The sequence below is a fragment of the Oncorhynchus mykiss genome, chromosome 19, assembly GCF_057628025.1.
Source record: "Oncorhynchus mykiss isolate SJ-2025 chromosome 19, ASM5762802v1, whole genome shotgun sequence".
Taxonomy (NCBI): Eukaryota; Metazoa; Chordata; class Actinopteri; order Salmoniformes; family Salmonidae; genus Oncorhynchus; species Oncorhynchus mykiss.
The window spans coordinates 41,370,587-41,396,501 of NC_143040.1; the positions used below are offsets into that span (position 1 = coordinate 41,370,587).

Genomic DNA, 25,915 nt, shown 5'->3' on the forward strand with positions numbered 1-25,915 from the left:
TCACACTCTCTACCACTCACCTCTCACACTCTCTACCACTCACCTCTCACACTCTCTACCACTCACCTCTCACACTCTCTACCACTCACCTCTCACACTCTCTACAACTCACCTCTCACACTCTCTACCACTCACCTCTCACACTCTCTACCACTCACATCTCACACTCTCTACCACTCACCTCTCACACTCTCTACCACTCACCTCTCACACTCTACCACTCACCTCTCACACTCTCTACCACTCACCTCTCACACTCTCTACCACTCACCTCTCACACGCTCTACCACTCACCTCTCACACTCTCTACCACTCACCTCTCACACTCTCTACCACTCACCTCTCACACTCTCTACCACTCACCTCTCACACTCTCTACCACTCACCTCTCACACTCTCTACCACTCACCTCTCACACTCTCTACCACTCACCTGTCACACTCTACCACTCACCTGTCACACTCTACCACTCACCTGTCACACTCTCTACCACTCACCTCTCACACTCTCTACCACTCACATCTCACACTCTCTACTACTCACCTCTCACACTCTCTACCACTCACCTCTCACACTCTACCACTCACCTCTCACACTCTCTACCACTCACCTCTCACACTCTCTACCACTCACCTCTCACACTCTCTACCACTCACCTCTCACACTCTCTACCACTCACCTCTCACACTCTCTACCACTCACCTCTCTCACACTCTACCACTCACCTCTCACACTCTCTACCACTCACCTCTCACACTCTCTACCACTCACCTCTCACACTCTCTACCACTCACCTCTCACACTCTCTACCACTCACCTCTCACACTCTCTACCACTCACCTCTCACACTCTCTACCACTCACCTCTCACACTCTCTACCACTCACCTCTCACACTCTCTACCACTCACCTCTCACACTCTACCACTCACCTCTCACACTCTCTACCACTCACCTCTCACACTCTCTACCACTCACCTCTCACACTCTCTACCACTCACCTCTCACACTCTCTACCACTCACCTCTCACACTCTCTACCACTCACCTCTCACACTCTCTACCACTCACCTCTCACACTCTCTACCACTCACCTCTCACACTCTCTACCACTCACCTCTCACACTCTCTACCACTCTTGGCCGAGGGGCTTTGGACTTTGGGGAGGGAGAGTTAAATCGGAGATAGGGCCCTTTCTTCAGTGTCCTCCGATTGCCTTCGTACAGAGCCTTCCCATACAGTTTCACCAAATACTCCTCTCCATCCTGGTTTGACATCATCTCTCCACACTGACTCTGTAATAGGAATAGACTATGAAACACTACTGTGTGTGTGTGTGTGTGTGTGTGGAACCGATGAAGCTACTTTTTGCACTACAGCGCCACTGATTCTTATGCCGAGTCTTGTTTTTCTCAGCCTCCAGCTATTTTCTTTCAACCTTATATCTGAAGCGCTGTCCGTGTGGCTCGTCCTTCCTGTGCTTGCGTAATAAAGAGAACACCTAACAGGTTTGTACACAAAGTAACGGCCACATGGATACTGCACTGACCTGCATAGAAGACCTGTACAACTGCATTCTCATATTTCATTTCTTCTCCTCTGCCATTTCACATGCTTTATTTCTGAGGAATGTTACTAGCTTTATTGTGCATTGTTGGGAAAGAGCTGGCAAGTCAAGCATGTCACTGACCTGTTCTACACCCGCCGTATATATGACCCCAAAAAACTTGAAACTGAAAGTGGATAGAGCTGACACAGGGGTAAACTATACTAAGCACTGTCCGGGTCGCTCGGTTCGGTCTCCACGTTGTTCTTGGGCTCATTGGCAACGCGGTCGGCCATTAAGCATTAAATAGGAATGCAACTTGGCGATAAGCAGGCTCGTTCTTTGTCTGGTTCAGGTGTCGTGCTTCTTATCAATGTGGGAGGAAACGTCTGGCCCCGTTTAGAAAAGCTCATTTCGTTGAACCGACGTGGCGGAGGCTTCAGAAATGGCGTGTGTGTGTCCAGATGGGAAGACTAACAGGACACGCGACGGTGTGGTGCGACCACCTTGCTGTTCGGTTCCTGTCGACAAGTCGGTCAACACTCGAAACACTAAAACAGATGACATGAGTAGACAAAGGGTTTCACCAAAGCAAAGACAGCAGGTTGTGTTCAAAGAGACAGTACAGATACGGGCTGTGATGTCACGCTGCTAATGGTCTGTTGATGAGTGAAATGAAGGGGGTGTGTGGTTCAGTGCTGTCAAAGGCTGAATTTATTGGGTCGAGCTGAGAGGCTGAGAGCTGGCAGGGCAGCAGTCGTCTTTGTCCCAGATGGCACCCTATTCCCTATATAGTGCCCTGGTGAAACGTAGTGCACTACACAGGGAATAGAGAGCAGGTTCAGTGCTGTCATGTAGCTCACCGCCTGATGAGATGGAGATGGTCTCAGCCTCACACTGGGGCCAGCGGTGTGTTTGCGTCTGTTGTTCAGCTCCTCGGTGCTTTCTGTCTGTCCTCTGCCGGCTCTCTGACAAGGCTTACTTCCTGCTGTTCGAGGCCCACCAGTCTGACTCCTGCTCTTCACGTCATAAAGCCTACAGGTGGTGGTGTCCTTCTTGGTCCCTCTGTCTTTCTGGGGCAACACGGCAGCAGCAGCAGAGGACTCTTTGACTTTAGCTCTCGTCTGAGCAACAAGGTCTTCTTTCGTAATGTCGGCCTGCCACAAAAAAAGACAACAACCAAGCAACGGGGGATTTACTCGAGGACAGCATTTAGTGACCTATCTTGGGATAGTCCTTTGTTCAGAAATGGTAATTGTCTTCTTCAGCTAAAACTGAAAGCCTCTCCCAAAGACAATGGATTCAGATGCTACAGACAAGTAACAGACAACATCCAGCCATGAGACACATTTGAACCCTATTCCCTTTATAAAGCACTACAAGAGTAGTGCACTATAGAGGGAACAGGGTGCCATTTAGGACGCACCCCATGGACGTAATTGAAACAAATTTCTTCAGGTTCAGCAGATTAATTATATACAGTACCAGTCAAAAGTTTGGTCACAGGTTTGGTCAAGGGTTTAAAAACTCCCAACTATTTTCTACATTGTAGAATAATAGTGAAGACATCAAAACTATGAAATAACACATGGAATCATGTAGTAACCAAACAAGTGTTAAAACAAATCAAAATAGATTTTATATTTGAGATTCTTCAAAGTAGTCATCCTTTGCCTTGGTGACAGCTATGCACACTCTTGGAATTCTTTCAACCAGCTTCACCTGGAATGCTTTTCCAACAGTCTTGAAAGTTCCCACATGTGCTGAGCACTTGTTGGCTGCTGTTCCTTCACTCTGTGGCCCAACTCATCCCAAACCATCTCAATAGGGTTGAGGTTGGGTGATTGTGGAGGCCAGGTCATCTGAAGCAGTACTCCATCACTCTCCTTCTTGGTCAAACAGCCCTTACACAGCCTGGAGGTGTGTTGGGTTATTGTCCTGTTGAAAAACAAATGACAGTCCCAATAAGCGCAAACCAGATGGGATGGTGTATCGCAGCAGAATGCTGTGGTAGCCATGCTGGTTAAGTGTGCCTTGAATTCTAAACAGTGTAACCAGAAAAGCACCACCACGCCATCACACCTCCTCCTCCATGCTTCACGGGAACCACACATGCAGAGATAATTCGTTCACCTACTCTGCGTCTCACAAAAACACTGCGGTTGGAACCAAAAGACATATTTCCACCGATCTAATTGCTTGCGTTTCTTGGCCCAAGCAAGTCTCTTCTTCTCATTGGTGTCCTTTAGTAGTTCTTTGCAGCAATTCGACCATAAAGGTCTGATTCATGCATTTTCCTCTGAACAGTTGATGTTGAGATGTACGTGAACTCTGTGAAGCATTTATTTGGGCAGCAATTTCTGAGGCTGGTAACCCTAATGAACTTATCCTCTGCAGCAGAGGTAACTCGGTCTTCCTTTCCTGTGCCGTTCCTCATGAGAGCCAGTTTCATTATAGCTCTTGATGGTTTTTGCGACTGCACTTGAAGAAACTTCTTGAAATTTTCCAGATTGACTGACCTTCATGTCTTAAAGTAATGATGGATTGTCATTTCTCTTTGCTTATTTGAGCTGTTCTTGCCATAATATGGACTTTTACCAAATAGGGCTATCTTCTGTATACTACCCCTACCTTGTCACAACACAACTGATTGGCACAAACGCATTAAGAAGGAAATAAATTCCACAAATGTATTTTTAACAAGGCACACCTGTTAATTGAAATGCATTCCAATGCATTCATACCTCATGAAGCTGGTTGAGAGAATGCCAAGAGTATGCAAAGCTCTCATCAAGGCAAAGGGTGGTTACTTTGAAGAATCTCAAATATAAAACACATTTAGATTTGTTTAACACTTCTTTGGTTACTACAAGATTATTTCAGAGTTTTGATAACATTCACTATAATTCTACAATGTAGAAAATAGCTAAAAAGAAAGAAAGTAAAACCCTGGAATGAGTAGGAGTGCCCAAACTTTTGACTGGTACTGTAGATATTTGGACGTGAGGACATGAAAGCCTGGGGACATTTATTTGGCACAGTCAGCAGTCTTTACCGCTGCTCAAATGCTCTTCTTTGTATGGAGCATCACTCTTCTTCTACCACAGTGAAATTGTGAACCATCAACTCGGAGTTTGAGTCAATTCTCAACTGTGCCAGAAAGCTTTTTTCAAAAATGAGACAGAAAAAAAGAGAACCAGTTGGAATATGCTCTCTGCTGCAAAGCCTAGAAAAAAGGGCGGCTGAACTCAGTCCCTCGCGGCTTTTGCGGCCGAGATATTTACTTTCAAACAGCACGGAGCATTTAAACCAAATTGCATGGATTATTTTGATCTCTCAGAGGAGGACTAAGGGTTGAAAATAAGTTGAAAGACTTGACTTGAAAAATATAGTTTTCTGGATCGCATACCACTCTGGCAGACTACTTAGAGTAATGTCAACGAAATGTAATATCTTATGGGGTGTCGGGTGTTCATAAGACACTTTGATCTAGCACTATTCAACTGGACATGAATGTTGTGCACCATATGCTGATTCAACTGGACCAAAAACAAAAACGGCAGTTGGAACAAACCAACTGAAATGACTCAGGGTGACCTTCTGAAATGACTCACCTGGATATCCTTGCTCAGGGCGTTGATCCATGCATCCACAGTCTTCTTGATCCTGACTTCTTCTGTGGTGTCCCTGGAACACATGGATGCTTTACCATGCTGGAGCTGCAGCCAACGTCCCCAACTTACCCCCATCCACACCGCATAACATAAATCACGCAGTATTGCCCTTCCCAGGACACTCAACCATATCAACGTGAACTCGTAACACAGCACTTGATGTGTTTCCGTATGAGGAAACACTAAGTATGTGTCATAATAACGGGAATGGGTGCGTACTGTTCATGTTAACTAAACCGGTAGCTGGCTATATCCATTAGGCTAGAGCATCGTCTGTCTACCCATATCAACACACACTTGGAACCAGATGATCTAGTATATCCCTAATATACTGTACTGTGTCATCAGCACAACAGATCAATACACTTTTTTTTCTCTACTCCCTACATCTAGCCATGTTGTTTTTACTTTTTATTTTATCTTTAACTCTGCATTGTTGGATACCCGTAAGGAAGCATTTCACTGTTAGTCTACACCTGTCGTCTACGAAGCATGTGACAAATACAATTTGATTTGACTTCATCAGCTATGGATATGAGAACGCCAGAGGGATATAATCAGAGGGTAAGACCACATTATGCAGATCCCACTTTCTCCTCTCCTTTTGTATTTCTGTAGCACCGCGCCAGCCATCCAGACAGAACAAGGAATAGAGAGAGGGTACTGAGGCTTGACAGATTCCTACCAGAACTCAGAATCAATGCAGCAGCTCAGTGAGGAAAGCCCACCAGGGCTGCTGTGTGTCTGTGTGTTTACGCAAGTGTGTGTGTGTGTGTGTGTGTGTGTGTGTGTGTGTGTGTGTGTGTGTGTGTGTGCGTCAGCGAGGCAGGGAGGCAGCTAGCTCCTCATTTTGATGCTGAGGAGAGAGTCGCTGTCTCTGGGCAGAAAAATGCCATCTCCCTTTCCCTCTGAGATCCTGAGGAGTGAGGGGGGTGGGGGGGGGTCTGGTCTCTGCTGTGAGGTGAGCAGCTGGCTGAATTGGGAGGGGAGAGGAAGAGTGGAGGGTAGAGGAGAGGGAGTTGAGCTTTATTGACACAGACCCAAACCTCATTACCCATACAGATGAAGCTACCCTCCATGGCTGCATTAGCTCCAAGCCCTGGTGTCTCTTTGAGTGTGTGATCTGGGATGGATCTACCTAATCAGGCGATGCCTCCAGACACAAAAATATATAATAATAATAATAATTTGTCACAGGTGCAGTGAAATGTGATGTTTTACAGGGTCATCCACAGTAGTACGGTGCCCCTGGAGCAAATAAGGGTTAAGTGCCTTGCTCAAGGGCACATCGACCGATTTTTCACCTTGTCGGCTTGGGTTTTCAAACCAGCGACCGTTCGGTTACTGGCCCAACGGTCTAACCGCTAGGCTACCTGCCGCCCAAGTGTGTCAGTCATCAGTTCAGCATGTGACCTTCAGTAAACGACTTGCTTCGAAAACAAACCTGAACTATTATTATTCTAGAATGTTCACCATGCCTGATAATACCTTTATTGTAACAGGCTTTTGTCCATGATGGCAAACGTATCAACTGCTGGACAAAATTCAATGTAAAACATTTAAATGAGAGCTGAAAGCGGAGGCCTGGGAATCACACAGCCAATATGCAATGATTCATACAGATGGTAAGAAATGACCAGAACTAGGCCTAATGATAGTTGTCTGCACGCATAATATCCCCATTGGAACAGCATCAGGAAATTCTCTGGAATATGGAAAACAGGAACTGTGCGCCACTGTCTATGAGGTCGAGGAGAGAGAGCACCACGACTCAACTATTCTGTAATCCAACACAGAAACAACAATAGACAAGGCTGCCTGAACCCCTGCCGAGAAATGTTTAGTTTGAAAAATTCAAACAACTGTCTGTGCCAACTGCCAAGGGTCGTGGACAAATGGCTGTCTGCTTCTAATTTACAGACGGGGGATATCGGGATTCATATTTAAGCCAGAGACAGCATGTGTCCGGCAGCACAACGCTGGAGAGGCCAAACAAAAGAAATGAGAGGAAATAAATCTAATCGAGAACAGTTTTTGAAAAAGAACAAGAGCGCTGTGGAGTGGTGATAGTGGAAGTAGTCCACCAACTCTAGGAACACAGATACTGCAGACAGGCAGAGACAGGTGTGGACCGGGGCCAGGACGCCCGTCCAAGTGTGTTCTCACTGAACACACCCGGTGAGCTATAACACAAGTAAGCAGAGCACAGACTGCCACGCTTGTTTGAGCAATTGAGATGGAGGCACATTTTTGTTTGCAAATGGCTTCATTAATATGTTGTGTGGAAATAGATGGCATTAAGTCACACCCCTGCCTCATTTTACAATGTCATGCAATACAAATGACTGAATCCACCAGGCAACCATCCAGTCACATTTGAGGGGGATGTCAAGCCGTCCGCTACAGTTCCCTCCCCCTTACCTGAGCATCTGGCAGCCTAGTCCTGTGACCTTTCCAATGAAGGAAAAGACTAACGCCATTATGGGGGGGGGGCAGCTGCATCAATCAGTGTGTTTGTGTTGTCATGCTCTGACATTAGCTCAGAGCTGATTATCGGCCGGCTGCCATTTTGGAGATGATCAGCGTACGAGCTGCCATTTTGGCTCAGGTTGGTTTTAGTTATATTATAATACGAGGTGGAGGGAATAGTGTCCCACTGAGCCAACATTTAAAAAAACAAACTGAAAACACATCATACCGTAGTAATGTGTGTTGTGTGGTTGCTATGTGATGACATCATCTGAGTAACCCGTTCACTGTACTTTCCTTTATGTTGAAATCCTATGGTTCCTCTCGTTGCCTGTTCTCTGGACAGACTTATCATTCACACCATGTATAATCCTTGGGATTAGAACACCATATTGAGTGAACCCATGCGACTCAAATCAATGAAATTGCTGTGGTCTGAGAAGCTTTGTCCACTCTAGTAATGATATTTTTCTGGTGTAATCTAGCTTCTTCAAAGCGGGAGAGAATTAGAACCTGTTTCTATGATTAGAAGAGCATTGAAAACTCCTGTTATATTATGGCTGTAATGAGATGACTTTTCACCCAGAGAGAGACTGTATCGTTATGCTAAAGACTACTCCTTTCTGAAGGACCCTGTCTGTGTGCTGTGGACGTAAGGCAGCCAAACGGTCTCCATTTCAATGTTTAAACCACTTATTCCGCACTCCATTAGAGAGCGAGAGCGAGAGCGAGAGAGAGAGAGAGAGAGAGAGCGAGAGAGCGAGAGGGAGAATGAGACAGAGCTCAGCCTTGGGTGCTGCATCGCAAGCCATTAGGCAATCTCACCCACGTGAACTTTATTAATGTCACAATGAATCTCTAGGCATGAAAAGGCATCGCTCCGCCACGACTCCATAAGGAGAATGCAACGCTTCGGATGTGTAGCGGATATTTATACTGAACAAAAATATAAACATAACATGCAACAATTTCAAAGATTTTACTGAGTTACAGTTCATATAAGGAAATCAGTTAATTTAAATAATTGCATTAGGCCCTAACCTTAGCAGGAACAAAAGCGCTTTACACAGAAATAAATACTCCTCAGTACTCCTCCCTCCCTCCCCTCAGACGATCCCACAGGTGAAGAAGCTGGATGTGGAGGTCCTGGGCTGGCGTGGTTACACGTGGTCTGCGATTGTGAGGCCGGTTACGTACTGCCAAATTCTCTAAAACGACACTGGAGGCGGCTTATGGTAGAGAAATCAACAATAAATTATCTGGCAACAGCTCTGATTGACATACCTGAAGTCAGCATGACAATCGCACGCTCCCTCAAAACTTGAGACATCTGTGGCATTGTGCTGTGTGACAGAATGGCACATTTTAGAGTGGCCTTTTATTGTGCCCAGCACAAGGTGCACCTCTCTAATGACCAGGCTGTTTAATCAGCTTCTTGATATGCCACACCTGTCAGGGGGATGGATTATCTTGGCGAAGGAGAAATGCTCACTAACAGGGATGTAAACAAACTTGTGCAAAAATAAACACATGGGACCAACACTTCACATGTTGCGTTTATATTTTTGTATATACTTCAAATAACCTCTCTCTTTTATATGAGGAAGTGATTTGACAATTTCTTGGCTTGTTTGAAAGGCAGTAAACAAACAAACAAACACAACCAAACGAGACATCTCCTGAGATTTACAACGTTGATTAATCAATGGTCTCTCCATGCTTTCACAAAAGTTCTCCCTGTTCAGTTCTCCAGAAACAAAATGGCAGGATGGCCTACTGGATACTAATGTTGGCAAGGAAGGGAAACAAAAAAATCAGTCAAGAATGAAAGAAATGACATTCATTGGTGTGCCATTACCTTACCATTAATAAATAAGGCACCATTTCCCTGGGTAAAACCTCCAGGGTCCTCACCGTCTCTCAAGCAGACTCACTGAGAAGAAGGATAGGAGAGGGGAGCACTGAGATGTCCCTACATGCCAAACATCTGCTACGTTACAGATTCTCACTGCTCATCACAACATTACATGTCTATCTATGCAAGGTGCAGTTAGCGCATTAACCAAAAGGTTGCTAGTTCGAATCCCCGAGCAGACAGGGTGAGAAATCTGTGGATCTGCCCCTTGAGCAAGGCATTTAACCCTAATTGCTCCAGGATCGCTGTCAATAATGGCTGATTCCATTTCACACCTCACACAGGTTACCTTCCACTTGCAGTGAAACAGGACAAATATAAGCGTCCCCAGTTTCCAGTCAGTCACTTCAGAGTCCACATCTCACATAGAATTTATTGGGTCGAGCTGAGAGGCTGAGAGCTGGCAGGGCAGCAGTCGTCTTTGTCCCAAATGGCACCCTAATCCCTATGTAGTGCACTATTGACCAGGGGCCATGGGGAATAGGGCGCCATTTGGGACGCATCCCGTCCTCTCCTCCCCACTGACAACTGCCTGTCATAGGGATTGTTCCATTTGGCTTAGACCTCCGCAGCCTCCAGTGTGCTCTCAACAGGAGATACACAGCTCTCAACAACGGAGCTCAGCGCAGGCAATCACTGCCCTGAATTCTCCCAATTTGCCCTCCGCACATTCCCCACTTGACAACAACAACCCAAAATGCTGCGAGGACATTTATTATAGTCAGAAAGTTTCTCCAGGGATAGATTTGCTTGAATGACCATGTTGGGGGACTGTTGGACTTGTTCTCCATCTTTAACATCTCTACCCTCACATCGGTGGTGATACATACTGGTGGTGGAGGGGAGTCACCTCAAACATTTAAATTGCTTAGAGTTCAAGAAAGGTTATATTAAGGAAATGATCTGTTTATGTCCGTTAAAGCTCGACTCTTTAGTTGCCACATTCATGTTTTTGACTGATAAATTAACGTTAGGATATATACCCATTGATGCCTCATGAGCTTAGTTCAACTGTCGTGCCCCATCAGAACATGAACTTGTGTTACTCCAATGTTTGGAAACAACATTGGCGTAACATTCAGGCTAATTTTAGCCCCAAGCTGCAGGGGAGACCGGAGCTGACCACCTGTGTGTTACCTGTTGCAGGAGAGTGCCTCTAACTGGGAGTGCAGGGTCTCTCCGTCCTTAGCCCTCAGCATGGCCTCCACATTTTCCTCCAGGTTCTTCTTGTGTCGTTGGACCTGCCGGAGGACCCTCTCAGCATCCTCAAACATGGAGGGGCATGGCCGGCTCTGCTGCAGCAGGGTGGGGGTGGGCCTGGCGGGAGGCAGGGGGAGGACTGGAGGGAGCACTACGGCCACCTCTTCCCGAGACTGTTGGTGGGAGGGTGGGGGGACCTTTAGATGACACATGCACAGTTCACCACAGAGACATATATTTAGAAAGAAAGATCTCGATTTCAATGGATATCTCGATTACCTCCGGTTCCACACATTTCAACATTTTGTCGGCTGGGCTTAGCTATTTAGGTCAAAACCATTCAGAAGCATAAGAGGAGTACAATAAAAGAAGAATCCATTACACTCCAGTTTGATTCTGGCTTTAATAACTGTCACTATCGGGCGACAGGCAGCGGTGAGAGAGAATGCTAGCCAGGCACTTGCATCTGCTGCATCCACTACCAATAGCAATAGTTACTCCAAAATCACCTTTTTCCTGTGCTGATGAAAGAGACAGAGAGAGATAGGGACCCGTTCTGTTCCCTCTCTTTTTTCTCCCCACCCATCACAAGGCATTCCTTTCAGGCAGATCTGATACAGCTGGAGACCTTGGATGTTTCTTTCATCCTCCCCTCATCTTGTTCTCGTCTCGTATATATATTACATGAATCTGTGTGCCTGGCTGCCCCGCGTGGCTGCGTGGGGAGGAACAGACGACAGCCTTCCATCGTTCGCTAGCCGAGGGTCGTTTGTTTCAGCCTCGTGCTTCCCCGTCGCTTTCGCAAATAGTGCAAAATCAAGACCACTTACACGGTTATCAGACACCATTTCCCAACTTTTGTGTATAAGCGGGTTATTTGTCTCGCTCGTTTCTGTGGGAAAGGCATTTTCACAGCAACAGTGGACTGCAGTAAAGGGGGGAGATTCGTCCTTGCTTTTCACATCTGCGCTGCTGACAGCAATTCAGTCATTCGGTCTGAAATGTGGCAACTGAAATAGTCTGGTGAGGTACAGCATGGAAAGAAGAAATTCCTTAGTTGCCAAGTCAATCCCAGAACCTGTAGAGAACAGGCATTGTGACAACACCAGACTGACCAAACTTAATCAGAATGCATGTCAATGAGTCACATCCAATAGAGTATTCACCCAACACACCAATAGGCTAGCACAGGACCAACCAACCAATGCGACAACTGTCATCATTACTCTTTCTCTCTGTAGAAAAAGCCAGAGTGGTTGAATAATAGGCTTGGGGAAATCTCTTTCTGCTCTAGCCATTGTGCATTCTCCTTTGGTCCATGTGTAAAACAGAGATAACCACACCACTGATTTAAAATGGACACAGCTGAAAATGCAGGGATACAAGTGTGGTATTGTGTCTGTCCGCTGCTTTGGCGGTGGCTTGGTATGGATGGATGGCAACACAGACCGTACTACACAGAATGTAGGGAGGAAAACCTCCCTACCTCGTGAGGCTGGCACTGCAGAGGCAGGCAGGGGTTGCTATGGGAACCTACCATGGAGACGCAGGGAGGAGGGTGGTGGTGCATGGTGGCGGGAGAGGGGATAGTGAGCTGCTTGCTGCTGCTGCTGCTGCTTGCGGTGTTGCTGGTCTTGGCTGATGCCGTCTCTCTGACAGTCTCTCTGCACTCTGCAGCAGGAAAAGCCTTGTGAGCCTGGATGAGAAGGACAGAGGAACGCAACACAGGGTGTCTGAGTACCACCCGACTGACACAAAGCGGCGTTGGCTGGACATGTTTCTCTGACTCAAAGTCATACTGGAGGATCTGATCTCGTTGTAAGAGGCCACACTTGATCATTTGTGGGACACAGAAATGCTGTACTCATACATTTTCATCATGACCAAGCATTCACAAATGTCCTACACCAGCAGAACGGGCGACCATTAAATGATCGTGCCTGCCACTAAACCCCACGATAAAAGAACTACTGCATTAAAACCTGGTGTGACAATGACAGGCATTCCATTTAATCCAGACACACAGCGAAGGGACCTGGGTGTTACTGCCTATTCTGAGGGCAGAGAGAGAGAGAGAGAGAGAGAGAGAAAGACACAGAGAGAGAGAGAGACAGAGAGAGAGAGAGAGAGAGAGAAAAACGTGCTTCCTTCCTATTCTTGCAGCCCACAGACAGACCTACAGACCAACAGGCGGACCGACTGACAGAGACAGAGAGACAGACAGGCAGGCAGACAGACAGCGGCAGGCCAAATAGCATTCACACCCTGCATCCTCAATTATATGCTAATGTATAATTTGCCGTGTGCTACATTATTCTAAGCTGATGGAATTTTTCAGCAGCGGCAGAGGCGTGCTCGGAAACTCAATGCCTGGTTGGCGCGGCGACGGGATCAGAGTGTAATAGACGGGAACAGGCGTCGGGCGGCTGTGGCAGGGCGTTCGTTGGGTAAGGATGAAGAAGTGTTGTAATTTATTAAGGGGAGAGGAGAGGGAGAGGAGAGGGAGAGGGTAGAAACAATAGAACACTGCTGTCTTGGTCATTGAAATACCAGACACACTCGTGTCTTGGCTTGATTTCATCAGTGGTAAAGGCACCAATTAGATTAGCAAAATCCCAAAGCTGAACACAGACGAGAGGATGATATTGGCCCACTTAGGGAAACAGGAAACGTCCTGACGGCTCTGTGTGTGTGTGTGTGTGTGTGTGTGTGTGTGTGTGTGTGTGTGTGTGTGTGTGTGTGTGTGTGTGTGTTGTCGGGGTGCCTCCTGTCGTTCAGAGCAATAAATGGGTACAGGGATAATCTCATTCTCCAGTCTGAATGTCTCCAATATGCCAATAATAGATTTAGGAGGAACTGAGCAGCACCAGCAATAACAGCTTATAGACTTGGTGCATTAGAATACAAAAGGAAAGTTAATGGAAAAGGCCACACAGAACTGGTGTAATGGGAAAGTCATTGTGAGGGCCGACAGCAGTTGACAGTTTTTCTCTTGACCTTGATTATCTTCTAGGGGAAAAGAAAACTGTTTGACAATAGTTTGGAGTTCCTCAAGGCTCTGTTCTCTGACCTCTTTTGTTCTCATTATATTGCTACCAGTAGAGGTTATTCAAGAAGGCTTAAAAAAGTGCAGGGAAAATCTCTATATACAGTATTATTGATAAGATAGACAGTTGATATTTCTTGACAGTTTATAGTTCCTCTCAGTCAGTCCATCTCACCTGCAGCAGGGTCTGCATCTCAGTTTTGAGGCGTCCCAGTTCCTGAAGTGTATCATTGGCTCGTTTCACGGCTGAGCTGGGTTGCTCAGGAACCCCAAAGGATGATGGGAGGCCTGGCTGGTGACCTCCTCCTCCTCTACCTTGGTGATTTGCGTCGCTGTGCTTCGCTAATGCTGCAATGACCAGCTCTCTAACCCCCTCTTGCTGGTGTTGGCCTTCCCTGTAAGGAAATAAAGTGTGGGCGTTAGATGAAGAATGCTTCTATTGTTCATTTTCTTGTCAGATGACACAAATTCCATCTTTGCAGGCAAAACTGTCTGCAATGCCAATGCTGTGACATCATTACAACTTTGCAATGATGGTATTACAAAATCAGAATGTGCCCGCTGAACTTGGTCAGCTCATCCATTAGGAAAGTAGGAGAGGAGAGCCAGCCTTCCGTCTGGCCTGGAGAAGTGTTTGCCCTTCAGGGAAGAGGGCCAGAGTGGTGGCACAGCACCAATAACATGACTCACACATAGAATGGCTTCCAAGCAGACTACGTAATGCTGTTGCTAGATCGCCAAAGACTTAAATTGCATTAAGTGGCTGAGTCGAGTGAGTCCTGCTTTGGATGGAGGGGAAAGCCCATAGGGTCATTCAGAGGCCAATGAGGCCGGCTGTCTTGTTATATTGCCATATTTGGTTGAGACTCTAGCCCGCTACAATATCCAATAGTAACAGCCTGTTATTAGTGTATGAAAAAAAAACACATGAACTGTCCGTCCTTTTCCTGTACAGTGAGCCTCATTATTTACATTTCAGTTTCATTTGAGTGATAATTGGCATACAATCAAATCCGTCTAATATTGGATCTGAGAGCTGTGTTTACACTGGCAGGGATGGAGCCGATAATGAGTGGACTCCGAAGATCTGAGCGAGGGGGTTCATGGAGGTACAACCAAGGCCTCTCTGACTCTGTGCGTGTGCTTCAAATGAACTGTTTTTATAGTGTAGGGTTGACAATTCATCGTGTGTTACTGACTGTGAACTCAATGGCTCCAATACTGCTGGGTCTGTCCACTTTTTTGAGAAATTAATCACACACACACACAGACAGTTTCCACTTCACTTCATCACAGTAACATATTTGAAATGATACAAAAGCAACTTCATCCACAGTAGACAGACTGTTATAATCGTCCCTGTCGGGTTCTACAGGCAGGAACAGAACCACCTACTGTGAATTGCCAAAACTGTCACACAAAAGTACCGCCATTGAAATCAAAACGATCCTCTAGATTCTTTTGTCTTGTCATGTCGCAAAAAAAAATGGAAAAAAGTATTCCTTAATTTCTATGGTTTCACAGCAGGCGATGGAGACTTTCTTGACGTTTTTCTGCATAGCCGCGGGAAGTAGTTAGATTTGTTTTTTTTGCCCGCGCTGCAGACGGATATAGCTGTACGTTAATACAGGACAAGTAAAGGCCCTGTGCACTACTTTTGTGAAAAATAAAATAATGTACAAAACAAAAAGAATGGAGAGAGAGAACACTGAGGCCTACACATTTTAATGTAGTGTATCCCACATTGGGAAGGAGGAAACGAGAGAAGATGCGAGAGAGGCTAGCTGACATGTATGGCTCCCCCTGAGTCGTGCTCACAATGCAAAGGTCACCATTGAGAGGCAGAGGCAGTGCCAATCCTCTGGGCAGGGTGCGTGTGTGTACTTATTTACAGTTCCCTCCTGAATTATTGGCAACCTAGGTAAATATGGAAAAAAAATGGCTGTTGAAAAATGTCATTGATGTTTATCAGCTTGATTTTACAATCAAAATATCATATGAATCTAACCTTGAATTTAGTTTTTTTTTTATCTACAAAAAACAAAAAGTCAATAAATATTTGTTTTATTCTAAAACATGCGTGTCACAATTATTGAAATTCTTATTAACAAAATCGAATTGATTAAGATTTTTCTTTTTAAAGTTAATCTGAGTCCTTGGGAACTCTTAAGTGGTCATCCATGGCTTCTTGTTTCTCTGGGGTATAAATATGAGGTGATACCCAGGCCAAACTCCCTTAGTCATCCATCAACATGGGATAGGCCAGAGAACACACAAATGAAATGAGACAAAAGGTTGTTGACCTTTAGAAATCAGGCAGTGGCTATAGAAAGATAGCTACACTCCGGAAAATACCCATATCCACTATTAGGTCAATAATTAAGAAATATAAAACAACTAGAGCTGTGATGAACCTGCCTGAAAGAGGAGGCAGGTGTATTTTGCCCCCACGCACAGTAAGAAGGATGGTTCAAGTCACATTAAAATGGTGTTTTCCCAACTCATCAAACATAGGAGACGACTCAGAGTTGTTATCTTGGCAAAGGGAGGGGCTCACAAAGTACTAAATATTTATTTGAACAATTTAAACTAAATTAAAGTTTAGACTCATATCATATTTTGAGTGTAAGATCAAGCTGATAAACGCTGGCATTTTTTCACAGATTTTTTTTGTTCATATTTACTTCGGGTGCCAATAATTCAGGAGGCAACCATATGTAACAGAACGGAGGGCTGCCGTGTGGGTAGCAATCATCCTGTCAACTTTTGGAGCAGAAAGGGGCTCTGCACCACGCGTCTCTGCAGCACACGTCTAGCAACCCTGGAATCTTCACAGTACTGCCTTATACAATACCCAGGCCACTGGCCCTACACTCGCAACTTCATTCTGTAGGGAGGGGAAGATTTTTTTTTGACACAACTCAAAGAATCTTGCAGATTAGGAATGTTCTGACTCAAACTGACAAAGGACAGGATTTACTCTGGATGCGTAGCAGTGACAGGTATTGTGTACTTGACATTCCACTCCGTTCCAGGAGATTGTAATCCTAGCGTCCAGGCTAAAACAGAGAAGTATTGCTAGGACGGCAGCATCTCTACTCAGTATACTAAGTCCTCTATGGCGGTAGAACCATGCAAGTCAGATCCGCTGTGTGGGGTTTACAAAAACAAGTAATAATGTATTCCATTTTTTTTAGTGCTGGGCGGGAATATGATACACATTGACATTTATGTAAGCAACTGAGGAAAATGTATGCATAAATGATACGAGGTAAACTTCAAAGGGAAGGAGAATCTAACAACCTCTGACCATTATCAGACTTTTAGATCCATGGACTAACATGGAACATGGTGTAAATGTCAATCTTCACAGTGGCAACCCGTCATTCAGGGGAGGTGGGGGAGAGCCCCACGTGTTTAGCTAAAAAAATAAAAATACATGTTTTGCATGTTATTTTGGCATTAATACTTGTCACATATCAGTTTGCAAACAAAAAATCTAATAATCATTGAGTTAATAAAGCCAAATACAAACATGGTATTTTTTTGCTTTCTTGAGGAAGGCAGCTCCAAAATGCAGGTGTTTCAGCCTAGCTCAGTGCTTTCTGTGATGGTGGGGCAGCCAGTGGAAAAATACGGAGCGTAGGGGTTGGTAATGTTCTCTAGTTGTGCCGTGATTGGCTCATTGTTCTGTCACTCATGGGGACACTACGTCACCATAAAATCTACAGGGAGAGTTCGAAAATTCAAGCCCCTTGGGTGCTGCCATAGAGTTATATTAGAAGTGCCCATCCAAGAAGGCTCAAGGTCATTGAGCACATATAAAATGAAGTCAAAACACGTTATATCTACCGTAGCTTTGATTGGACTGATCATGTCAACATCATACATTCAGAATCTTAGCTAGCAAGCTAGACAAGAAGTCAACGTCATGAATCACATCGACAATCTACAGTCATCCTTTTCCATCCTTGTCATATGATGAGAAATTATAGATAAAACATCAGTTGTCATTTGTACTTTGGACATAAACATAATACAACAATCGCAAATTCAATAATGAGTGGTTTGGAAGGAATCAGTGGCTAACTGCAAGTGTTGCAAAGCAATCACTAGCCTGCTATTTAGTGGAGTGGGTGTATGGTCCAAGTATGGGTTTTAAGGGCCTCTTTTACAAGCTTAAAAGGATAAACATTCATATGCCATGGGCCAGAAAAGGTTGAATACATTGGCCATGCTGTCAATCCAGCATGACTTCTGCTGCGTTCAAAACAACTGGAAACTCGGAACTGGGAAATCTCAGACATCAGTGAGTTCAAGACAACTGGGAACTCGGGGAAAAAAAACGAGCTCCTACTGGGAAAATACGTTTTGAATGGTCATCCAACTCAGAATTCCAAGTCGGGAACTCGGGCCTCTTTCTAGAGCTCCGACATGAAGATCATTGATGTCATGATCGACCTTGTTTCTTTCCGAGTTCCCAGTTGTCTTGAAAGCACCATCAATCCAGAAAATGCCAGACTTTGATGACAAAAGACAAAATTTGCCCACAAGGACCGCCGCACAACCTTCCTTTTCAAATGAGTACAGCACAACAAGATGTATTGTATGCTGCTTCATAAAATGATGTAATATGCCAGAGAAATATGTATAGGGTAGCTAAGAAAGTAATACTAAGTGTATGTTGTGTAGTAAGCTGTTAGTAGCCCATGTGTCTCACCCTGATTATGTGGTCCCTTTCCCCCTCAAAACTTAGCCTACTGTTCTGACTTGGTGGTGCACATGTAGCCCATAGCCTGTTTTAGAGAAATGTAATCATTGAATAATGTAAGAGCATTCATTGTCTGCGTATATGCCACATGTATTTATCCTATGGCTCTGACTTGGTGTACAGGGAGAATACTGTAAGAACGGCCCACACAACCCAATCAAGCTGCACTGCTTCTTAACACAGCGCGCATCCACCCGGAAGCCAGCCACACCAATGTGTCGGAGGAAACACCGTGCACCTGGCGTCCTGGTTAGCGTGCACTGCGCCCGGCCCGCCACAGGAGTCGCTAGTGCACGACGAGACAAGGATATCCCTACCGGCCAAACTCTCCCCAACCCGAACGAAGCTAGGCCAAGTCTCTGGTGGCACAGCTAGCACTGCGATGCAGTGCCTTAGACCACTGCGCCACCCGGGAGGCCAATAAGAACATTTTTACATGCTAAATTCACCACTGCAATCACACAATGATGTGTCTGTTCTGCCCTCAGTTCTGCCCTCTGAGGGAGACCGAGACAGAAAGAAGTAGCAGCATTGGTTCCTTCATTTCCCTTTCGGGGGCGTTCTGTTCTCTTCCAATAAATAAACATTAAGGCAGAATGTCATGCTGTGTGTCTGGTAGCGCTGATGTATCCCACTCAGTAAGATGTTTTCAATCAGCCTTAAGACGCCTCAAAATGAGCTAATCCATTTGCAGAGCGAGAGAGTGGCTTGTTGATGCCAGCCTTTTTGATCTTGCTCAAATTGATTAGGGTGGAGATACAGGGACTCTGAGACAAAACGTCCTGTTAGAGGTCACCATATGCAAATGTCTACTCTCTCCCTCTCCCCTTCCATGGGAAATGTGTTCAAATAGAACAGATTGTTCAACTCACTCCGGCAACGTCTGAAATGGCACCCTGAAACGGTTAGTGCACTACTTTTGAATAGGGTGTTATTCCAGACACCACTTTTTCCCACAAGCTGTTGACAGGTGTGCGTGCAGCCATGCAGATGTGCCTGTGTGTAAAACCTGATCAGAAAATCATTATGGAGGTAAAGAAATGATGCCACGTTGACAGGAAATCTATATGTTTGATCATGTTTTTTTGGGGGGAGGGGGAAGTCGATATGAGAACAAGATCTATATTACATGTCTGTCTTGTTATACAACACATCATGTTGGGTTGAAGCTAGAGGTCTTGGTCAGTCCTTCGCCACGTCTCAGTGATTTTTATACTAACGGATCTACTTGATTATTGTCGGCAGCTTCTGAAATTTCACCTCATGGTCATACATGGTCTTTCTCTCTGGTAACGAGGTAAGACTGTTCTGTATTGTACTGAGCACAGCCCGTTTCTCTAGCCAGCCCTTCTCTCCTGCAGAGGCAGGCAAACACACACACACACACACATACACACACACACACACACACACACACTTAAAGTGGAATCTGGTGGACAAAAGAGGGGAAGATACCTTCAACTAAAAGGGCTGAAAAAGATTGGGTTGTTGATGGAGGACCGTGCCAGATCTGAAGGAGAGACTTCCCACTGCTTTCCCTTCCTCTGAAAAAGGTAGAACGAGGACTCGTCGCCATGGGGACAGTTTCAAATGTCTCTCTCTTTGTGAGTGCAAAGGAGAGGTGTCGAGACAATTCATATCCCATCCGTAAGCCAGATAGAGTATTTATAGATGGAACTATGACACGTGTAGAGTGGGTGTGAGGCGAGGGGGATGTCTTTGACAAACCAGTGACTTCAAAAAATGATGAATGAACCACAGAGGAAAAAGCTGAAATGATTCAAAACAAAATATAATACATCCGGGAGGTTAGCTCTTAAAACATCTGTCTTTGTGAGTTCGACATCTGATCCTCCACCGCCCCCCGCCCCCTTGAACATTGGGATTCTTTTGGCCACTTCCTAAAACCATCCTCATCCTGCCTTCAACATGCGGTCATTACTCCCACCACCACCAGAATAGCTGCTATTATCTTATCAATATCAGAGGCATATCAGGGAGCCTGGTGGTGGTGGTCTCACCCTCCACCCTCTCTGCTCTGGTGTTTTCACGTGCGTCTTTTCCTGTTGCTGCACCATCCTCCATCCAGCACAGTCATATCCCCATTCCTCTACCATGGCTGCCACAGCACCAGCACTCCCCAAACGCCCCCCAATCTCATTGAGACGTTATCATCAAGCAGCACACGTTTGAATTCCAGCCCCTCTATGTCCAAATCAATCAAATCTACCAGATGTGACCTCATCTCCGTAGTTTGCGTTGATCACCTGATGCCCCGGCAGCTATTCTAGGAATAGCTGCCACTCCTCCGGCCCAATGTAGTTCCCTCTAGGGTGGTGTCATTGGTGTAACTCAGACTGTTGAGCCTGACTGTTTGCAGTGGCCAATGCCTTTGTAGTCAAAACCACCCAACATCTGTTTCATTTTTACACAAAAAGGCCTGGGTTTAGTTTACCCAATTTGTGCTGTGATATCTGGAGCCTGGACTATGAATAACATACTTTGATCACACAAACATTCATCAAACACATTTTATTCAACCCCAGAGCTCTGGGCAACTGATTCCCCGATTCCTGGCTACTATGGGACCTAGGGCTGACCGGTATACCGTATTCTACAATATACCGGTTTGGGTTTTTACTTGACCTTCTATAAGGGAATTTGTTAAAAGTGATACGCAACTCCGGGAGTGTAGTATACGTTTATATAAATCAAATCAAATTTGATTTGTCACATTCGCCGAATACAACAGGTGTAACCTTACAGTGAAATGCTTACTTAGAAGCCCTTAACCAACGATGCAGTTTTAAGAAAATACCCCCCAAAAATAAAAAGTTTAAAAAGTAAGATAAGAAAAACAAATAACAAAGTGCAGCAGTAAATAACTACAGCTGGGCTATATACAGGTGGTACCGGTACAGAGTCAATGTGGAGACTATATACAGGTGGTACCGGTACAGAGTCAATGTGGAGACTATATACAGGTGGTACCGGTACAGAGTCAATGTGGAGACTATATACAGGTGGTACCGGTACAGAGTCAATGTGGAGACTATATACAGGTGGTACCGGTACAGAGTCAATGTGGAGACTATATACAGGTGGTACCGATACAGAGTCAATGTGGAGACTATATACAGGGGGTACCGATACAGAGTCAATGTGGAGACTATATACAGGGGGTACCGGTACCGAGTCAATGTGGAGACTATATACAGGGGGTACCGGTACAGAGTCAATGTACCGGTAGAGAGTCAATGTGGAGACTATATACAGGTGGTACCGGTACAGAGTCAATGTGGAGACTATATACAGGGGGTACCGATACAGAGTCAATGTGGAGACTATATACAGGGGGTACCGGTACAGAGTCAATGTGGAGGCTATATACAGGGGGTACCGGTACAGAGTCAATGTGGAGACTATATACAGGGGGTACCGGTACCGAGTCAATGTGGAGGCTATATACAGGTGGTACCGGTACAGAGTCAATGTGGAGACTATATACAGGGGGTACCGGTACAGAGTCAATGTGGAGACTATATACAGGTGGTACCGGTACCGAGTCAATGTGGAGACTATATACAGGTGGTACCGGTACAGAGTCAACGTGGAGACTATATACAGGGGGTACCGGTACAGAGTCAATGTGGAGACTATATACAGGGGGTACCGGTAGAGAGTCAATGTGGAGACTATATACAGGTGGTACCGGTACCGAGTCAATGTGGAGACTATATACAGGGGGTACCGGTACAGAGTCAATGTGGAGACTATATACAGGTGGTACCGGTACAGAGTCAATGTGGAGACTATATACAGGTGGTACCGGTACCGAGTCAGTGTGGAGACTATATACAGGTGGTACCGGTACAGAGTCAATGTGGAGACTATATACAGGTGGTACCGGTACAGAGTCAATGTGGAGACTATATACAGGTGGTACCGGTACAGAGTCAATGTGGAGGCTATATACAGGTGGTACCGGTACAGAGTCAATGTGGAGACTATATACAGGTGGTACCGGTACCGAGTCAATGTGGAGACTATATACAGGTGGTACCGGTACAGAGTCAATGTGGAGACTATATACAGGTGGTACCGGTACAGAGTCAATGTGGAGACTATATACAGGTGGTACCGGTACAGAGTCAATGTGGAGGCTATATACAGGTGGTACCGGTACAGAGTCAATGTGGAGACTATATACAGGTGGTACCGGTACCGAGTCAATGTGGAGACTATATACAGGTGGTACCGGTACAGAGTCAATGTGGAGACTATATACAGGTGGTACCGGTACCGAGTCAATGTGGAGACTATATACAGGTGGTACCGGTACAGAGTCAATGTGGAGACTATATACAGGTGGTACCGATACAGAGTCAATGTGGAGACTATATACAGGGGGTACCGGTAGAGAGTCAATGTGGAGACTATATACAGGTGGTACCGGTACAGAGTCAATGTGGAGACTATATACAGGGGGTACCGGTACAGAGTCAATGTGGAGACTATATACAGGGGGTACCGGTAGAGAGTCAATGTGGAGACTATATACAGGTGGTACCGGTACAGAGTCAACGTGGAGACTATATACAGGGGGTACCGGTACAGAGTCAATGTGGAGACTATATACAGGGGGTACCGATACAGAGTCAATGTGGAGGCTATATACAGGGGGTACCGGTACAGAGTCAATGTGGAGACTATATACAGGGGGTACCGGTACAGAGTCAATGTGGAGACTATATACAGGGGGTACCGGTACAAAGTCAATGTGGAGACTATATACAGGGGGTACCGGTACAGAGTCAATGTGCGGGGGCACCGGTGTCGAGGTATTTGAGATAATTATTTAGTCTATGACTAGGGTGGCTGGAGTCTAACAATTTTTAGGGCCTTCCTCTGACACCGCCTGGTATAGAGGTCCTGGATTGCAGGAAGCTTGGCCCCAGTGATGTACTGGGCCGTACGCACTACCCTCTGTAGTGCCTAGCAGTTGCCATACCAGGCAGTGATGCAACCAGGATGCTCTTAATGGTGCAGCTGTAAATCTTTTGAGGATCTGAGGACCCATGCCAAATCTTTTCAGTTTCCTGAGGGAGAATAGGTTTTGTCGTGCCCTCTTCACAACTGTCTTGGTGTGCTTGGACAATGTTAGTTTGTTGTTGATGTGGACGCCAAGGAACTTGAAGCTCTCAACCTGCTCCACTACAGCCCCGTCAATGAGAATGGGGGCGTGCTCGGTCCTCTTTTTCCTGTAGTCCACAATCATCTCCTGCATCTTGAGTTTACTCCGTTTGATACTCTAGTCCTCTTTCTCCCTCTCCTGCTGCATGCACTCAAGGAGCGAGCAGTTGCTCGACCGCGGAGTCACGAGCACTTTCTTGCATAAGATGTTGGTGAAAACTATTCTGCTTTCCACAAGCCCATTCATTCACACTCAGGTGGTGTAGCCTGATGCCGACCCAGCTTTGTAGTCAGAACCATTCAACGTTTCCGCTTTATATGACATCAAAAGCCTGGATTTGGTTTAGCCAATTATTTTCAGTGGAGTCTGAACTGAAAGTACCATACTTTGACCACACACAAGTTCAACCACATTTCATTCAACCCCAGAGCTCTGGGCAAAGTGAAATTGGATATCATGAATGGTTATAGTCATTTCTTTCCATGCACTGATAAAAGTAGGGGTTGCTGAGAAGCCCCTTCTCAATGTAATTTAAAAGCAATTTCCCTGAATATGTCAGTGATGTGTTGGACCTTCAGGGTCCTGAACAAGAGGCAGAATTGACTGAATTTTCATGATAACGATGAAAAGGGAGGAAGTAAAATCAATGTTTTTATCAAGGTGGTCAAGGTCACTGTATGAATTAATGATGCTCAACATAGCAACTGTATCCCAGGGGAACAACGCAGCATGTGGGATCTCTCGTCTGCTGTCTCATTCTGAGGAGACACGCACGCACACACTAACAACCACAGAAACCCTGTTGGATCGGTGCAGCCATCATAATTCTGCTATTTTTCTCAGTAATTCATGACAAAAACAGTGTTGAACAGTAGTCATCCATTAATCTAGTGAGATGACACAAACACATTTCAAAGCACAAAACATGTATCTTGCCTGGTGGTTTTATATATACACTGAACAAAAATATAAAACGCAACAATTTCAAAAATTTTACTGAGTTACAGTTCACATAAGGAAATCAGTCAATTGAAATAAATTAATTAGGTTCTAATCTATGGATTTCACATGACTGGGCAGGGGAGCAGCCATGGGTGGGCAGTCAGGCCCAGCCAATCAGAATGAGTTTTTCCCCATAAAAAGGCTTTTTTACAGATGGAAATACTCCTCAGTTTGATCAGCTATCCGGTTATATGGTCTCAGACGATCCCGCAGGTGAAGAAGCCGGATGTGGGGGTCCTGGACTGGCGTGGTTACACGTGGTCTGCAGTTGTGAGGCCGGTTGGGCATACTGCCAAATTCTCTAAAACGACATTGGAGGCGGTTTATGGTAGAGAAATGAACATTAAATTCTCTGGCGACCACTCTGGTAGCCATTCCTGCAGTCAGCATGCCAATTGCACGCTCCCTCAAAACTGCAGCATTGTGCTGTGTGACCAAACTGCACATTTTAGTGTGTCCTTTTATTGTCCCCAGCACAAGGTGCACCTGTGTAATGATCATGCTGTTTAACACCTGCCAGATGGATGGATTATCTTGGCAAAGGAGAAATGCACACTAACAGGGATGTAAACAGATGTGTGCACACAATTTGAGAGAAATAAGCTTGTTGTGCTTGTGGAACAATTCTTGGATCTTTGATTTCAGCTCATGAAACATGGGAAGAACACTTCACATGTTGTGGTAATATTTTCGTACAACGTAGAATCAAGCTTGATTTTGAGAGAGAGAGAGAGAGAGAAGCTTTTGTGGTGGGTCAAAGGAGAGAGAAAGACTCAGAACAAAAAGGTATATGGATGCATTAGTATTCTACTCACTACTGTGTTCTGGCCACACAGCCCTCCCCTCATCCTAGCCCAGCGCTCAGCAGCTCACAGCACACACAACCCACCCACACACACACGCTTGTTATTAAAGCGCATCCGTCCGTCAGTCCCCCCAGTAGACGCATTCCTCATTCATATTTATCTGTGTTAATATATAGCTCAAGCATTTTTTATGACTGTATAGGTCCTTTTTATATAACAAATGGGGGCATGCGGACAGATGGATGCTGGCCATACATATTTATGTTTGTCTTGGAGTGTTTTTCGGGGGCGTATT

The 25,915-nt window shown here is 45.4% G+C and overlaps 1 protein-coding gene across 1 annotated transcript in view; it reads right to left on the reverse strand.

Annotated features, from left to right (window-relative positions):
* kiaa0586 (KIAA0586 ortholog) overlaps positions 1–25,915 on the reverse strand; it is a 125,446-nt gene that overhangs the window by 63,166 nt on the left and 36,365 nt on the right. The window contains exons 10-15 of the mRNA XM_036954655.2: positions 14,023–14,242; positions 12,339–12,497; positions 10,739–10,974; positions 5,158–5,230; positions 2,407–2,700; positions 1,115–1,292 (exon numbers count right to left, since the gene is read on the reverse strand). Of these exons, the coding sequence (XP_036810550.2) occupies positions 1,115–1,292; positions 2,407–2,700; positions 5,158–5,230; positions 10,739–10,974; positions 12,339–12,497; positions 14,023–14,242 (1,160 nt within the window). The remainder of the gene's footprint in view (positions 1–1,114; positions 1,293–2,406; positions 2,701–5,157; positions 5,231–10,738; positions 10,975–12,338; positions 12,498–14,022; positions 14,243–25,915) is intronic.